This window comes from Chiloscyllium punctatum, chromosome 39 (assembly GCF_047496795.1).
Source record: "Chiloscyllium punctatum isolate Juve2018m chromosome 39, sChiPun1.3, whole genome shotgun sequence".
Taxonomy (NCBI): domain Eukaryota; kingdom Metazoa; phylum Chordata; class Chondrichthyes; order Orectolobiformes; family Hemiscylliidae; genus Chiloscyllium; species Chiloscyllium punctatum.
In genome coordinates this window covers 62,530,360-62,549,252 of record NC_092777.1, presented here as the reverse complement: position 1 = coordinate 62,549,252, position 18,893 = coordinate 62,530,360, and the positions used below count along the sequence as shown (strand labels likewise).

General features: G+C 40.1%; 1 protein-coding gene across 4 annotated transcripts in view; it reads right to left on the bottom strand.

Moving 5' to 3' along the window:
* rhot1a (ras homolog family member T1a) overlaps positions 1 to 18,893 on the bottom strand; it is a 93,248-nt gene that overhangs the window by 33,653 nt on the left and 40,702 nt on the right. For all 4 annotated transcript variants that reach the window (XM_072558908.1, XM_072558911.1, XM_072558909.1 and 1 more), the window contains 7 exons: positions 12,876 to 12,929; positions 12,695 to 12,747; positions 12,342 to 12,450; positions 11,047 to 11,148; positions 10,022 to 10,120; positions 6,621 to 6,729; positions 1,352 to 1,472 (listed from right to left, as the gene is read on the bottom strand). In XM_072558908.1, coding sequence (XP_072415009.1) covers positions 1,352 to 1,472; positions 6,621 to 6,729; positions 10,022 to 10,120; positions 11,047 to 11,148; positions 12,342 to 12,450; positions 12,695 to 12,747; positions 12,876 to 12,929 — 647 coding nt within the window. The remainder of the gene's footprint in view (positions 1 to 1,351; positions 1,473 to 6,620; positions 6,730 to 10,021; positions 10,121 to 11,046; positions 11,149 to 12,341; positions 12,451 to 12,694; positions 12,748 to 12,875; positions 12,930 to 18,893) is intronic.

Here is an 18,893-nt window from a genome sequence, read left to right as displayed (position 1 = left end):
AGAACTGCAACCAAAATGTCTGTAATAATGTATTCAACACAAATTCAATACGGGAAACAAAATGCTTTATTAGGGGAACTGGCTTTCTCTCACTCTGGTAGCCAGTTGATTTCTAGAACTTGTAGGGAAAGACATCAGCTCGTTACGGTTAAGTAAAATAAATGTAAAACAGGTAAAAATATGACATGGTGGAAGGACAAAGTGCTTCATTATGATAATTTGGCTATCATGGCACATGGATCAGTTGGCCAACTTCATCATCAAGTACCAGATTTGCAAGTTAAGCAGGAGTATCGAAGATATTGGATTCAGTCTGATAAACTCCAGCCAGTTACTCTAACTTTGGAGTTTATGCTTTGCAAATTCTATGTGAGTAAAACAAGGGGGTGAAGCAACTAAATACCATCACAAAACAATCCTAGATACCCAAGAAAGCAAATTTCAGACATGGCCTAGATTTGAATGCCTACTTAATCTACTTAATGATATGTCAGAGATAAACTTTTTTTGGGGGCTTTGTATAATGGATACTCAACTTAATCTGTACTAAATAACTGCAGTCACAGCAAATCAATGCAATTCATCAGAGAAGAAGTGCTTGAAATGTTTAAACGACAAGATGGCAGTTAACTACAAGGTTAAAAATAATCGATACAAAATATTTATTCTTCAAACCCCAAAACATATTTTCACTTAAATATTTGCATTTTAACTTCTAAGTCTACAGTGTACCTCATAGCTGCTGACAGAGAGTGGTAGTGTATTAGCAGTAATATTAGACTAGCAATCCAGAGTAATGTTCTGGGGGCAACAGTTCAAATTCATGGCAGATGATAAAATCTGAATTTATTAACAAAAAAATCTGGAACTTAGAATTCAATTAACTAATCTGAATGGTGTCTTATACAATCACGGATTGTCATAAATACCCATTTGGCTTACTAATGTCCTTGCAGGAAAGGCGTTACCTGCCTGTGACTTCAGACTCATGGCAAAGTGAATTGATTCTTAACTGCCCTCTAGAAAACCATTCAGTTCAAGAGCAAATAAGGATGGGCAATAAATTTTGGCCTTGCCAGGGGCACATGTACCTCATGAATAAAAACAAAAGCAGACGCAGAAACTGAAGCAAAGAGGACAGTTTGCTCAGTGATTTTCCAGTTTATCCCAAACTGAATAGAACAACAAAACCAGCTTTTGTTCACCCCTCGATCTGCTATTATTTAGCTCTGGGGTTTTGTGGTCACTTAATATCATCCGTTTTCCCTAGAAAAATTATTGCGTAAATATGCAACATTTAAAATTCACCATTCCACAGTGCAATAGTGGAATACTTATCTCCAATACCTACATCGGGAACAGATATTCATGTGTGAGCTCCAGGTCATCATCATATCCAAATCGACGTAAAACTGTCCATGTAGTTTCATGTCTTCCTCTTTGTATAAATAATGTATGCAAAAATAAAAAACCTGCAACAGAGCAGAATGATCAAACATTTGATTGGAATTGCCCTTGACAATATCCAAAACTATCTATTGACAGCAAATGGGTGTGTAAATGTAGCTCTCACTAATGTAGCTCCAACACGATACCAATACCATTTGCTAAGCCTGGAGGTTATAAATTCCAATGCCACTACTGAGCTTGTGTGCATAATCAAAACTGACACTTCAATGTAATATTGACAGTGCTACATTATTGAAAGTATCAACCTGATTCTTAATCTCAGTGCTCTGAACAACAATCCAGAAATTTAGTGCATTTATTTGAAGCACTGGATTCTCCTGGTGCCCTGGCCAAAATATCATTCTCAAGCAATATCTGCAAAGCTTAACTATACTGTGATTTAATTGAATACAAACAAAACTTGAAAGTATAACAAGGTTACTTAATTGTCTATACAAGTCAATCTAACCTAATTTGAGAGGCACAAATATATATTAATTATGAGTTTATTCTCTGGGTCAAGCAGAGGAAAATAAGAGGCAAAATTAAAGTGTAGCTGGAAATGCACAGGAGGTCAGGCAGCACCCGAGGAGCAGGATGTGACCTGCTGTGCTTTTCCAACACCATTCTAATCTTGCCTCTGATCTGCAGCATCTACAGTCCTCACTTTCGCCTAGAGGAAAATAAGCCAGAATTTCATTGCTAGTCATAAATCTTAATGATCCTTATGAGAATTAGGTTTGTAGATTAGATCTCAATGTCTATATGCTCCACCTTGGTGTCTGTGTCCATAAATTAAAAGGACAAGGGTATGCTGGAATCAAAACCCACTGAGTAGTCAGCTGCAGATAAAGAGGAAGGCAGAAAATAAAATGGTAAATTTAAAAAAAGCATCATCTTACATGGTTCTGGAAAAACTATTAAAAACCAAATAATACATGACAGGTTATATTTCATAATCATTTGATTGTAGCCTGAAATTATGGTTTCAGCCTGAGATGCAACCTTATGGCATGGTCCATTGTGGAGCTCCTCATTGCTCAGATAATGACAGGTCACCCACGAATAATGAATTGATGCATTATTACGTGTTTATGCCTGGTCAGTTTGTCCTGATATTCCTGATTTAAAGTGATAACATCTTTCTGGGTGGTACTTTCCTTATTAAACACTCAAAACAGGTATCAATCTCAATTAATGCATTAATTAAATGAATGCAATAATGCAAACAAGTTTTTCTTTTGTGCTTTTTTATTGACTCAAAATTTTCAAAGTAAAATAATCTCCATTTCATTGAGATTGGAAGAGGAATGTATGGAAGTTCAATTTACTGATGACTCAAAGACAGGAGAGCAGAATGTGAAGATGACATAAGGAGTCTGTAAAGTGATATGGATTGGTTGAAGTGCAGGCAAAAATTTGGCTGATACAATATTATGTAGGGGAAAAAGGGGAACTTGTTCACTTGTCCAGGAAGAATAGAAATAACATTATTTAAAGAGAGATATTGCAGAACTTGTGGGGGGGGGGGGGGGGGGGGGGGGGGTGGAGATGGATTTAGGTGTCCTGTTTTATGATTTACACAAAGTTAGTACTCAGGTACAGGAAGTAATTAGGAAGGCAAATGGAATATTGCCGTTTTTTAGCAAAAATGCAACATAAAAGTAGGAAGGTTTTGCTACAGACATACAGAGTTTTAGTGAGACCACACAAGAACTATAGTATCATGTGTTGTGCTATGAGGAATTCTGGGACAGGTTCAACCTATATCCACTGGAGTTCAAAAGAATGAGCGATGGTCTGATTGAAACACAAGATCCTGAGAACTTGACAGGGTGGATTATGGAAGAATGTTTCACCCTATAGAAGAGACTAGAACTAGGGTTAACAGTTTAAAAAGGGCCTTTCCACTTAAGATTGAGATGAAGGAGAAAATTTTCTGAGGGTTGTTAGACAATACAATGGTCCTTCATGGAGAACAATGGAGGCAAGAAAGAATGTCAGAGGGTTTTGGGGTGGACAGGAAAGCAGAAGCACAACCAGATCAGCCATGATTATGTCAAATGACAGAGTAGGCCTGATTGGCAAAACAACTTACTTCTGCTCATAATCTGACTGTCTGTATAAGATGCAAAGGATAATGACGACCTCAATCTCTGAAGTATTTCTCAGTATTTTCTCTGGAATTGTTCCTATTAATAATATATTCTCAGTATTTCAAGCATCATCTTGTAGAAAATTGGACTGTAAAGAAGCAAGCAACTTAGCAGGAGTTATCCATTGGCAACTGTAAGCTTGCATCTTCAATCAAAAGATGCCAAGCCAAAAAATGGTTATTCTTCATTTTCTCCAGTCCTAGATTCTGTTAGAAATACAACAAAATCCATACCTAGGCACATTTACAGTATCAAAAACATATGTAGTGTATAAACTGCACCATTCTCATTTCAATTCTCATATCTCAGTTGTTATTGTGATCAAGGCACCAAACACAGGAGGGAGATGGAAAGAAGTCATATTCACCAAAGCTTGAGTCAGGTCACTCTGTTACCCTATCACCTGCAGGTAGTGGCCGATCAGGAATATCACGGTTAAGGAAAGAGAATAGAATCTTATATTCAGTAGAATTTGAAGTCAAAACAAATAAAACTTTATCCATCGAGAGAGAATTCTAACAGCAAAGTTTTGTTTCCAGTTACAAGAGTCAATAATTTATTAATATGCACATTTGAACACACTCCCCTCTTGTGGCAAGATCGTGCAGGGATTTATACACTGAAGCGTTTTCTGGTGGCCTTGCTAGTAAACTCTCACATTGATTAGTGTTAAAACTGAATTTCTACAGACCTTTGGAAAAGATGCTGTTGATTGCTTTGCTGTATAAATGAGGTAAATGTTTAAACAGCTACCAGTCAACCAAATTTCAAACTGCAGCTTCAAAAGTTCATAAGCTATTTATTAAATTAAAAAATGTAAGCTTTTCCACATATCAGTTTGGTAAAATAGAGCTGATTCCTCCCATTCATAAAACATTATCATGGCCCAGTTTTGGCATGTAGTTATATGTCATGGAACTTGGGCTATTAGCTCTTCCAACAAACACAAATTACGGACTTTAAGGGATTTTATTTTTATTCACTTAGGGGAAGAGAATGTCACTGGCTAGACATTTTTATGGCCCATCTCTAGATGCCCTTGAGAAGGTGGTGGGGAGTTGCCTTCTTTAAACCACTGCAGCCCATGTGCTTAGGTTAATCCACAATACTGTTGGAGAGGGAATTTCAGGACTTTGATCAAACAACAGAGAAGGAATGACAATATACTTCCAAGTCAGGATGGTGTGGGGCTTGGAGGGAACTTGCAGGTGCTGGCATTCCTATGTATCCACTGCCCTTGCCCAAGACAAAACTGATTATCAGAATGGAAGGTGCTGTCTAAGGATCATTGGTAAATTACTGCACTGCATTTTGTAGATAGTACACTGTTGCTACTGAGCACCAGTGGTGGAGGGAGTAGATGTTCATGAATGCAGTACCAAATCAAGTGGTCTTTATCCTGGATGGTCAAGATTAGAGTGACACTGGACAAGCACAGCAGGCCAGGCAGCGTCCAAGGAGCAGGAAAAACAACATTTCAGGCAAAAGCCCTTCAATAGGATGGTGTCATGCTTAAGTGCTGTTGCAGTTGGAGTCAACTGTTGCAAGTGGGTAGCATTTCATTGCACTCCTGAGTTGTGCCTTCAGGTTTTGGGAAGCCAGTGGTTTACTCACCACAGCGTTCCTCGTTTCTGACCTGCTCTTGTAGCCACTGTATTTATATGGCAAGTCCAGTTCAGTTTCTGGTGAATGGCAATCCTACCAGGTTGTTGATAGTGGGGGATTCAATGATGGCAATGTCATTGAATGTCAAGGGATGGTGATTAGATTGTCTGTTACTGGAGATGGGCATTGCCTGACATTTGGGTGGCGTGCATGTTATTTGCCACTTTTCAGCCCAAGCCTGGATACTGTCCCAGTCTTGCTGCATTTGTACATGGAAGGCTTCAGTATCGGAGGAGTCCCAAATAGTGCTGAACGTTGTGCAATTATCAGCAAGCATCCCTACTTCTGACTTGTACTACATTCTTCACAACTTCCAGAGCTTAAGGTTCTAATGAGGTGTTAAAACAAGAATTGTAAGAAATCCAAAGTACAGCAAAGTTAATGCAAGGTAAATTTAAACATAGCAGCGTGTCACAATTGAGTGGAATGTTTAGCTTGTAATATAGGGATGCATAGGCCCTAATGGTGTCCTAGACAATCACAAGTGCAGCGACACAAACTTGAACTCTGGGGTTCAGAACTCCAACAGTAGCTGGAGATACTGTCGCACATCCATGGATACCACATTCAGAGAGGTAGTCACACTGTAGCTTAAGGGCCTGGAGGCAGAACGGAACAGGTGAACACCACATTCAAGAGAAATAGGCAGGTAGTGCAGAACAACCCTGTGGTCCCATTCAAAATATGGTTGCCCAATTTGGATGCTAACTCCTCATGGAAATATAGTCAGAGACAAGCTTATAGCACAACTTGGGTACATTGGTCATTAAGATGGCAGGACAGGTGGTGAGGGCAGTTAATAAAGCATTCAGTAAACTGGATTTTATTATTTGGGGCATAGACCAAGAGCAAGGAGGAAATGCTGAACTTGTATGAACTTGCTACACCGCAGATGGTTTACTGTGATCAGTTCTGGGTGTCATACTATAGGATGAACATGAACACACTGAAGTGAGTGCAGAAGACATTTACAAAAATGGCTCCAGAGATAAGAAACATTAGTTCTCTAGATAGATTAATTTTCAAAATCATGAGGGGTCTGGATTGAGTAGATAGGGAGAACTTGTTCCTACTCTTTAAAAGGATCGAGAATGAGAGGGCAAAGATTTGAAATGATTTGCAAACATAAAAACGTGATGCAACACAGTGGTTCAGGTTGGAATGCATTGCATGAAAGAATGAGGGAGGCAGAGGCAAGTTGAATTGAAGAAATCAGGAAGGCATTATTTGATTATTTCTATAGAAACATGTATTGTGAATGCTCAGTAGATGAATGGCTAATAACTCACCCCCCTCCCCCCCAAAAGAAAATGTCATACACTTCTCCGATTTCAATGAAGTAAAGTTTACCTTTCAATGTCAGCCCATTATCAGCGACACCATCACTCATGTTCTTCCGTACTACATTCTTCACATCTTCCAGAGCTTGAGGTGCCAACGGGGTGTTAAAACAGGTTCTCTAAACAAAATACATTAGTAACAGTCACAAAATGTCCACAATACAGCAAGTCCACTAACCAGGACATCTGAGTGGCAATTAATAGCATTGGGTTGGAAAGACATTTTTGTAATGTCCAAGAGACTGGCATTCAAACAAAGACCCATGACATCCATTTACTACTCTCGTCAACTTTTCTTTATGGCCCGCTAAAGACCAGAAATTTTCACTCAACAGATAGGAAAGGCTACAGAAGAAATGCAGAACCTAAGATTTACTAGGTCAGTGATACAGTCAAGATTCTGGATTTTAGACTTTTTAATATTTTGGAAGAATGACGGAAGGAAAACTGCACATTTAATAATTCATGTCATATGAACACAAAGATCTTCAACATACATTTATGCAGTCTCAAACTGACAACAAAGATTAGCACCTGAGTTCTAATTTCACACAATTCCAACCTTTCACTAAGGTGCTCCCACAGCCATACACATCTTTGAATTACATTTTTAAATCCATGTTGAATTAACCACTTCATTGATTTGCTATTTAAAAAAAAACTTGCACAGCATTTTTAAAAAAAAAGACCATGGCTGTCATTTATAGATGTATTATTTACACTTAGCGGAACTGAATTCCATTTGCTAGTTTTCTGTCCACCTGACCAATCCCTGCAGATTATAGCTTTTATCCCCAGTTAACAACCACACCAACAATTTTAATTACATCTGAGAATTGTTAATCATACTACCTATATGCAAGCATAAATCAACCATCAATATACTCTGTGCATCATGAATCCAGTGCTGAGCCCGGAGGAAACGGAGTAGAAACAGCTTTCAAGGAACAAAAACTCCTGTCAAACACAAACATTTGCTTCCTGCCACTGAGCCAATTTTGGATCTAATGTCACTTTGCCTTGGATCCAAATGTAAAACTCATCAATAGTTTTGCTAATATCTATGCATTAACATTTAACTATCAAAATCCTGGGGGCTTAACCACTCACACGCAGATTAGTAAATACTGTGCTGCAACAGCAAGTCAGAGGCTGTGTTTTACATGAATAATTCTCCATGGCTGGCATGGTGGCTCAGTAATTAGCATGGCTGCCTCACAGCGCAAGGAAGCCAGGTTCGATTCCAACCTCGGGTGACTGTCTGTGTGGAATTTTCCCAGTGTCTGCGAGGGTTTCCTCCAGGTGCTCCAGTTTCCTCCCACAATCCAAAGATGTGCAGGTCAGATGAAATGGCCATGCTAAATTGCCCGTAGTGTTATGTGCATTAGTCAGGGGTAAACATAGAGGAATGGGTCTGGATGGGTTACTCTTCGGAGGGTCGGTGTGGACTTGTTGGGCCGAAGGGCCTGTTTCCACACTGTAGGGAAACTAATCTAATCTCCTGTCTTCCAAAATCCTGCCCACAAGTTAGGAGTGCGGTGGAGTACTCCCAATTTGCCTGAATGGGTGCAGCTCCAATAACACTCAAAAAGCTTGACACCATCCAGAACAAAGCAGCCCACTTGATTGACACCATATCCCATGGCTAATGCACAGTGGCAGCAGTGTGTATAATCTTATGAGATGCACTGCAGTAACTTACTAAACCCATGACCACTGTCATCCAGAAGGACAAGGGCACGTGACCCACCACCTGCAAGCAACTCACCAGTCTGACTTAAGAAATATATCGCTGTTCTTTCATTGTCTCAGGTTATAATCCTGGACCTCCTTTCCTAGCAGCATTTTGTGGGAGCACCTACATCACATGGACAACAGCAGACCATTCAAGATAGATATGAGGAGAATGCTTCGGTCTCACACTGCAGAGGATTTGAGTTCAAAAGCAGAGATACTTAATCCACATATACAGAAGCTTAGCAAGACCACCTGGAAAATTGCATGCAGCTATAATTACTGTACAGGGAGTGCAGCAGAGGTTCATTGGGCTGATGTTGGGCCTGGCAGGATGGTCCGGCGAGAAAACTTTGGTTAGCTGGGCCTGTATTGACCAGAGTTTTAGAAGGATGAGATGGGATCTGGCAGATTTATAAAATTCTAACTGGGTTAGACAGATGACAGATGTTTTTGCTGACTGAGAACAGGGGTCACAGTGGTATGAAAGGATTTAGAGGGATATGGGCCAAGTGCTGGCAATGGGACTAAATTAGGTTAGGACATCTGGTCAACATGGACAAAGGAACTGTTTCCATGCTGTACATCTCTATGACTCTGTATGGGTAGATCATCTAGGATTGAGAGGAGGAAAACGTTCTTCTCTCAGGGGTTGTTGTCGTCGTCGGTAAGCATTTGCTAATGAGTATGATTGTCCATCTGGGAAATTCTATGTCACTGGTCACGGGTTCTTGCATGGCTGATGAGCAGGGATCCTACAGTCACACCTCCATACACAATTGGCAATTTTTTCCAGATGGCGGAACTGGTTCTTGAGATCATTGGAATTCCTTTCTCCAGTTCCTTTTCCATACTTCTTGCCGCTGGCATTCTCAAAGAATTGTGTCCCTTCATTCATGGGTTTTCTCCAAGGTGGTTTCTTCTGAATAAAGGTCTCCCATGCATTGACATCGATGTTGTATTTCTTGAAGGAAGCCTTCGGGGAGTCTTTGTAACACTTTGTGCTCCTTTCATTCAAATCCCTTCCTTGATCTGGGTGAAGAGGATTTGCTTTGGTAGTCAGAACTCAAGCACGTGGCTGGCCCATCGACATTAGTTTTCAATTATTACGGCTTTAATGCTGGTGAGCTGCTCTAAGGATGCTGATGTTTGCAAGCCTCTTTCCAGTTGATGTGGAGAATCTGTCTTAAATAGCATTGATGTACTTCTCAAGGGTCTTGAGGTGGTGCCGACACATAATCAAAGGTGTACAGCAGTACAGGGGAATTAGAAGGATCTATATACACAAGGATCTTGGTATCAGCACGGATGTCAGAGTTAAAGGCTTTGCTCCTTAGTTGTTGAAAGGCAGTGCTTCCAGATTGGATGTAATGTTGAATCTGGGCAATTACGAATGGCCAATAAATAGTCAAGGTGGCAGCACACCACCACATTTTCAAGGGTTATTAGAAAATAGCAAAAGTGCTGGGCTAGTCAGCAGTTTCCACATCCAGTGAAATCATAAAATAAATGTAGATACAGGAAATATGTCACATTCATTAAATCCTCAAATAAAATCCAAACAAGCTTGTCAGACATGACCTTTCTTTACTAATTCTATTTGGTTGACCTTTCTAGGTTGAAACAATTCGAAACAATAGAAAGCACGGTTAGTGTGTGCATATACTAGATTTCTACCTGGAAAAAATTGAGTTCTGCATCATTGAGAATCCCATCATTATCCTGGTCTGATATTTTAAAAATACGAGTTAGGGCTTTGATACAGGCAGGCTTCATCTGTAAGTAGATAAATAAGTGAAACATGTTAGGTTTACTCGTTAGAGACTCTTTTTAACGTATACTCTGTGATTAAAAAAAAAAGTAAAAATGTTTAAAAAGCCAAGACATAATTATCCAAGATTCAGGCTTTAATAATGGAAAGCACTTGCAAGGACACAGTATATCAGGACTCTGGCTCACCAGAGTGCCATGCTTCGGTTCATACCTACAATCTCCTGACAATCCACAATCTCACAAGGCCAGATGGTTACGATAAGGCCAAACAAGGCTAAGAGAAAAGCTGAAGAGAGACTTGCATTTTATACAGCACCATTTGAGACAGATTGTTAAAAGTATTTTTCATTAACAAATCACTTTTAAAATTAGATTAGATTACTTACAGTGTGGAAACAGGCCCTTCAGCCCAACAAGTCCACACTGACCCTCCGAAGAGCAACCCACCCAGACCCATTCCCCTACATTTACCCCTTCACCTAACACTACAGGCAATTTAGCATGGCCAATTCACCTAACCTGCACATCTTTGGACTGTGGGAGGAAACCGGAGCACCTGGAGGAAACTCACGCAGACACGGGAAGAATGTGCAAACTCCTCACAGACAGTTGCCCAAGGTGGGAACTGAACCCAGGTCTCTGGCGCTGTGAGGCAGCAGTGCTAACCACTGTGGCACCATGCCGCCACAAAATGTAGTCACTGTCCATCTATTAAGCAGATGCAACGGTCAACTGCTGCTCCTAATTCATTTGTGGCTGCAAATCAAGAGTGGTTCTAACAGACCTTTGATAACAGGTTACCTGCACACAATTATTCAGGGAATGAGGTTTACTCAATACAATGTAAACAGAGACATGATGTGGACATTTTATGGTATGCTAGCACTTTGGAAGGACACAGCTATTTGTTCACCCAGGGCTGTCTTTACCTCTTTCTCTTCTGGGCAGTAGAGCGGACCTGTTGGGTGCAGAACAGCCTTCTGTGCATAGTAAAATAGTTCAGAGATATTCTTCAGGTTCTTTGCTGAACACTGGAAAATTTAACAAAATTTCACATTTTCAATAATTTAAAAATAATTCAATAGTTACAGTACATATCAGTTTAACTACTAGGGCATTTTTACAAATAATTCTTCATGGGGCCAACAAAAATGATTACTTTCTTTGCAAAAATTCTCCATAGAATTGACTATCAGACTGTAAAATAATTTTAAGTATTTCTTTAAAGTCATATTATTAATGCTGCCTGACTGCTTTTTTATATTAAAAAAGTTGTAAATTTATTTTTGAGTAACAACTACAAGTTTTGTGAAGTTAAAATGACAATGAAAATAAACCAAACTTTGTGAACTGAGCATGTGATATGAATGATCATATTGTTTGGGACGTTTAGGTGTTGTTGGCAAGGCAGACATTTACTGCACATGTGTAGTTGAGCCTGAGGAAGTGGTTTTGGGTAGCCTTCTTGAACCACTGCCACCCAAACGCTGAAGCCAAGTAAATATGGTCATATTAGTAAGGCTTCACACTAACAAGTGATATGGTCACAAGCACCTCAAATTTAGAAAAACCTAAGTGGAGAAATGAAAGGATTAGAAACTTTCATCTTTCCTATGAAGTTTGGCGATGAAGCTTACATTACTGCAGTGATATATCTGCTAAAGAATGTCAAGACCGCTTTCTGCTCTCAGCTTTCACCAATACTGACAAACACCTCGTCCCAAAACACACAAGTAAAATAGTTTGAATTTTTAGTTCTAATTGGTATATTTGCTAAAACAAAATCATAACAACTGCAGTCGCTGAAGTTTAATTATTATTTTGCGTAAAAAAGACACGCCTTCCGTCTAAATCTTTAAATCAGAGCATGAAATTACAAATGATTCAAAAAGACAGATGCTGACACAAAAACTTATCCATTAGATTCTGACATTACATCAATGATAAACAAAGTGCCAATCAATAAACCTTTGATCAGTGCCCACCTGCAGCAATTTAACAATTAGTAATGCCCTTCTCTCATGCAAACTTTAATTACAAAATTGGAAATATTGTTTGTTGGGGGAGGGGTAGAGCAAAAGAAAGAAATTTCCACAGTTATGCAGCTGAACAGAGTTTTGATTGCCTTCTTAACTTGATACATTAAAATCAATTAAATGCTCCTCTTTGTAAACTACAATTCAACATTGCAAATCCAATGTGCAGTACTGAAAGAATGACGTACCTCAACACAGGTCTCTATTTCAGTGTACTGGTTCATTATGGGAAGAATAGCTTCCATGCTACTATGTTCTACAAGATCAGATTTATTTCCCACCAGTATGAGGGGCATTCTGGAAAGAGGACACATTTATAAGGATTAAGGTTGGTTCATTTGTTTGCTTAAAGCTGATTAAAAACAAATTTTGATTCTCTGTAATAATTTTGATTTGATTCTAACTTCTTATTAAATAAACAGAGAGCAAGACAATATCTTGTCAGAAAGCCGTATACAAGTTAAATTGCAAAAACTCTCTTTAACCATTTCACTTTCTAGCCTTTCAAAGCAAATTGCTGTACTAATTAATTTCACAGTACCTGCTATCTTTATCAGTCCTGTCATTTATTAAAGGAATCCATCGACTTGTTACCTGCAAAAGGCAAACATTTAATTTTGTAACAATAAGCTTCAAATTTAGCCAAAGAAAATCTGATTGATGTACTAAAATACTTTTTCAGTCCAAAACTTGATACATTTTAACATTTGAAATACACCCACCTTGTCAATGGAATTTTTGCTATTTACAGCATACACTATACAGATTACATTAGCCTGCAACAGAAAGCATAAAACAAGTAGAGTTAAATCAGTATGTACAAATAGAGACATTGATCAGCTTTCTCTTAACACAGTGAAGTCCTGACATTTTCTGGGTGCTGCTGGAGACTGTCACAATTGTTGATTTTTGTGAAACCATTCGCAGCGGACTCATTTAGTCCCTAAGAACCGCAGATCAGCAAATACTTGAGTAGCAGTGATCAATAAAATTAAATACATTGTGTGGAAAAGCAAATTCAAAGAAGATAGACAAGAGCTTGGCAAGACGTCATCGTATATAAAATGCTATAACGGCACTGATAGATACCCTACAATCACTGACATCAACACTGACTTGACCAGTTTCCAAATCTTCCCAACCCTCACCTTACCCGAGACCCAATCCTCCAACTCAGCATGTCCCTCTTCACCTGACCTATCTGTCCATCTTCCTTCTCGTCTATCCTACCCACCCTCCCCACCGAGCGATCAATCACTTCCCACCTATCTTCCCCCCCAGCCCATCCCCACATTTATTTCTCAGCCTCCTTTCCTCTCCACATTCTTGATGAATGGCTTATGCCCAAACATTGACTCTCCTGCTCCTCGGATGCTGCTTGACCTGTCGAGTGTTGCAGTTTTCGACCCTGGCGGAGTTTGGATTGTTAAGTTAGTTGGAATACTTAACTCATTGAAAGCAGTAAAGATTGAAGGAGACCCCAAAAATTTTAAAAGACATTTAAACTCAATTGTTAACTTAAACCACAAGGTTTTGCATTTTAAACCAAAACCTCTATTGTACAAGAGCTAAATAATGCAAGTACTAATATCCTAACAATATATTTCTAAACCAATTGTTCTAAAACCAAAACTCTCAATGCATCACTCATCATTCTATTTGTATTCCCACCCAAGAGTTCAGATATACATTACAGGGCCTTAATGGCTCATTCATTTCTCCCGAGACGAAATCAAGGTAATGCCACAACTCTCAGAGGTTCATCTGATTCTGCTCAATTTGAGTGGACAAATGCATTGCAGATGAAGTATAATGTGAAAAAACTGTGATGCTATCCATTTTTGTAGCAAAACCAAGGTGGCAGATTACTATCTGAATGGTGAAAGATTAGGAAAGGGGCAGATACAATGAGACTTTGGCATCCTTGCAAACCAGTTGCTGAAAATCAGCATGCAGGTGAAGAAAGCAAATGGTATGCTGGAATTTTGGCCTTCACAGTGAAAGGATTCAAGGTGTGGGGATACGTTATTATAATTGTACAGAGCCTTGATGCAGCCATAACCATGTGCAGTTTGGTCTCCTTATCCGAGGAAAGATGCTTTGGCTATGCTGGAAGTGCAAGAATGATTCTTGCGACTGTAGCACTGAGGTATGAGGACAGACTGGATTAATTAGAAATGTATTCACTGGAGTTTAGAAAGATTATGCGGATATCTATAAAATTCTAACAGGACTAGACCAAGTCAATGCAGGAAGGATGTTCCTGATGACCAGGTAGTCCAGAGTGAGCAGTTACATTCTAAGGAAGTGGGGAGTGCCATTTAGGACTGAGATGAGAAGAAATTTCTACAACCAGAGAGTGATAAGTCTGTGGAATTCTCTGCCACAGAAAGTGGTTGAAGCCAAATTATTAAGTGCCTTCAAGTTGGAGTTAGATATATTGCGGCTAAAGGGAACAAACAGTACACGCAGAAAGTGGGATCAGGGTACTGAGTTGGATGGTCAGCCATGATCATATTGAATGGCAGAGCAGCCTTGAAGGGCCACATGGTCAACTTCTGCTCCTTTTCCTATTTGTATAGTTCTTTTCTCAAAGTACGAGATGCTTGGAGTTCTTCCACTAGCATTCAGTCAGATGATTCTCCAACTCTCTTCAAGAATGGGCTCATTGCTTTCTTGCTCAACTACTAAAATCTGCCTTTTGCTCTGGTCTTAGCTGTTGGCATATTTTTAAACGGTACCAACGCCAGTCAGAAACTGTCATCTGTTTTTATGAAGTCTTACAAAGATAAAATTGAATCAAAAAAGAGTAGTTCCCTGTAACCCTTTCCTTTGGAAGGAGGTATGTATCTGGGATGTTTCAAATGGAGATTTGAAGTCATTAGTTAAAAGTGATAACAGCTGTTTGATCTGAAATCCACATTGGTACTTCCCTTTCTTACCTGTTGCTTTCAAATCTTCTTTTGATCTGGAACTTACATAGATAATTTAAACTCTTATGGAGACCAATGCAGACATTTCCTCTCCTTGGTCTCCCTAACAAATAAGTACAGGCTAATTGTTGCAATTACTCGAGATCTGTCTAACAACTTCTCAGACTAAGTGCTTCTATTAGCTTATATTTAAAACCCCAACTCTAAAGTTTCATTGCTAAAACACACAGATTATGAAATTAGGTGTTTTTGCAACGTAGCAGTCAATGCTATTGCTGTTGACCAGAATGACGACTATTCATTTCAGACTTCATTCCAGATCCTGTCCATTCTCAAAGAATAGAGGTGAGTTCCAAAGCTGATTTGAGAACGATGGCTCTTGACAACAAGACAGCGTTGAACCAAGTGAGGTACTGAGGAGACATCAGAAAATTGAAATAAATGGGTAAAGAGCAGTAACTCTCCATTGATTGGAGTCAAACTGAGCAAAATGGAAGATGGATGCTGTTGTTCAGTGTTCGGTTCCACTTGCACTGACACAGATAATGAAGCAGTCCCTGCCCAAATGCTGCAAGATGTGAACATTATCTAGGCTTGGACGAAAAGGTGGCAAATAACATAAATGACAGAGTAAAGAACATATCCAATAAGCCACATTGTGCCCATCTCACCTTGACATTCAAAGGCATTGGAGGTATTGTCAAATTTCCCACCATCAACATCCTGGAAGTCACCAATCAAAAGGTTAAGTGTACCAGCTATATAAATATTTTGGAAATAGCAGCAAGTCAGAGTAATACTGCACTGAGTGACTCTTCTCCTGAATCTCCACAAGATTTTCACCATTTGCTTGGCGTATGCTGGAATTGTGAAGGAAAATTCTCCACTTGCCTGAATGAATAACAGCTCAAACAATACTAAAGTGGCTTGGTACTTTCCAGGGCAAATCAAGAGTTGACCAGCATTGTATTCACCATGTTAACACTCTCTCCATCACTAGGGCAACATGTTTATGAGATGCACTGCAGCAACTCAAAGATTTGTACCACCTAGATAAACAATGACAAAAGTTGCATGGAAACACTACTACCTGCAAGTTCCCCTCCAAGTCCCCTTCACGTTGCAGCTGTACAGGACGGTGGTCAGTCCACTTTTGGAATATTGCATGCAATTCCGGTCTCCTTCCTATCGGAGGATATTGTCAAACTTGTAAGAGTTCAGAAAAGATTTACAAGGATGTTGCCAGGGTTGGAGGATTTGAGCTACATGGAGAGGCCGATTAGGCTAGGGCTACTTTCCCTGGAGCACCGTAGGCTGAGGGGTGACCTTATATAAAATCATGTGGGGCATGGATAGAATAGATAAACAGACAAAGTGTTTTCCCTGGGATGGGGGGAGTCCAGGACTAGAGAGCACAAGTTTAGGGTGAGAGGGGAAAGGGGCATCTTTTTCACATAAAGGATGGTGCGTGCATGGAATGAGCTGCCAGAGAAAGTAGTGCAGGCTGGTAGAATTGCAACATTTAAAAGGCATGGGATGGGTATATGAATAGAAAGGGTTTAGAGGGATATGGGCCAACTACTGCAAACGGGACTACATTATGTTAGGATATGTATGTAAGTTAGCTTACTGAGCTGGAAGGTTTGTTTTCAAACATTTCATCACTACGACTAGGTAACAGCATCAGCAAGAGTCTCCTGTGAAGTGCTGGTGGTATGTCCCATCTCTCTATTTATAGATCTGAGTTTCTTAAGGTGTGTGATGTCATTTTGGGTTTTTCTTTTCAAGGGAATGTAGACGGGATCTAAGTCAATGTATTTATTGATGGAGTGCTGGTTAGAATGCAATGCCTCTTAGTATTCTCATGCATGTCTTTGTCTGTCTCTAAGATATGTGTGTTGTCCCGGTCAAAGTGGTGTCCTTCTTTGTCTGTATGTTTGGAAACTAGTGATAGTGCGGTGTGTGTTTTAGTGACTAATTGGTGCTCATGTATCCTGGAGGCAAGTTTCCTGCTTGTTTGTCTAATGTACTTTTTTTTTACTCTCACTGGTGTTACCTAGTCATGGTAACAAAATGCCTGAAAACAAACCTTCCAGCTCAGCGAGCTAACTTGCATACTTAACATCAACCTGAGCTACAAATCTTCTCAAAAATCGCTAGGTTAGGGTATCTGGTCGGCATGGATGAGTTGGACTGAAGGGTCTGTTTCCACACTGTACATCCCTATGACTCTAAGTCTCTCTCTCTCCATCCTAATTTGAAAATATATCATTCCATCAGCATTACTTTCAAAATCCGGGAACATCCTTTCTACCAAAACTGCAGGAACACCTTCATCATACCTCTGTGGCAGTTCAAAGTAGAGGTTCAGTATCACCAACAGCAATTAAAGATAACTAAGGAATGCTGGCCTTGCCAATGTTAAGACCATAAGACATAGGAGTGGAAGTAAGGCCATTCGGCCCATTGAGTCCACTCCGCCATTCAATCATGGCTGATGGGCATTTCAACTCCACTTACCCGCACTCTCCCCGTAGCCCTTAATTCCTTGTGACATCAACAATTTATCAATCTCTGCCTGGAAGACATTTAGCGTCCCTGCCTCCACTGCACTCTGCGGCAATGAATTCCACAGGCGCACCACTCTCTGGCTGAAGAAATGTCTCCGCATTTCTGTTCTGAATTTACCCCCTCTAATTCTAAGGCTGTGTCCACGGGTCCTAGTCTCCTTGCCGAACGGAAACAATTTCCTAGCGTCCACCCTTTCCAAGCCATGTATTATCTTGTAAGTTTCTATTAGATCTCCCCTTAATCTTCTAAACTCCAATGAGTACAATCCCAGGATCCTCAGCCGTTGCTCGTATGTTAGACCTACCATTCCAGGGATCATCCGTGTGAATCTCCGCTGGACACGCTCCAGTGCCAGTATGTCCTTCCTGAGGTGTGGGGACCAAAACTGGACACAGTACTCCAAATGGGGCCTAACCAGAGCTTTATAAAGTCTCAGTAGCACAACGGTGCTTTTATATTCCAATCCTCTTGAGATAAATGACAACATTGCATTCGCTTTCTTAATCACAGACTCAACCTGCAGGTTTATCTTTGGAGAATCCTTGACTAGCACTCCCAGATCCCTCTGTACTTTGGCTTTATGAATTTTCTCACCATTTAGAAAGTAGTCCATGCTTGTATTCATTTTTCCAAAGTGCAAGACCTCGCATTTGCTCCCATCGAATTCCATCAGCCATTTCCTGGACCACTGTCCCAAACTGTCTCGATCCTTCTGCAACCTCCCCACTTTCTCAGTACTACCTGCCTGTCCACCTAACTTCATATCATCAGCAAACTTCACTAGAATGTCCCCAATCCCTTCATCCAGATCATTAATATATAACATGAACAGCTGCGGCCCCAACATTGAACCCTCCGGGACACCGTTTGTCACCGGCTGCCATTCCAAAAAAGAACCTTTTATCTCAACTCTCTGCCTTCTGTCAGACAGCCAATCCTCAATCCATACCAGTAGCTCACTTTGAACACCATGGGCCCTCACCTTGCTCAGCAGCCTCCCGTGTGGCACCTTATCAAAGGCCATTTGGAAGTCTAGATAGACCACATCCACTGGGTTTCCCTGGTCTAACCTACTTGTCACCTCTTCAAAGAATTCCAACAGGTTTGTCAGGCACGACCTCCCCTTACTAAATCCATGTTGACTTGTTCTAATCCGACCCTGCTCTTCCAAGAATTTAGAAACCTCATCCTTCATGATAGATTCTAGAATTTTACCAACAACCGAGGTTAGGCTAA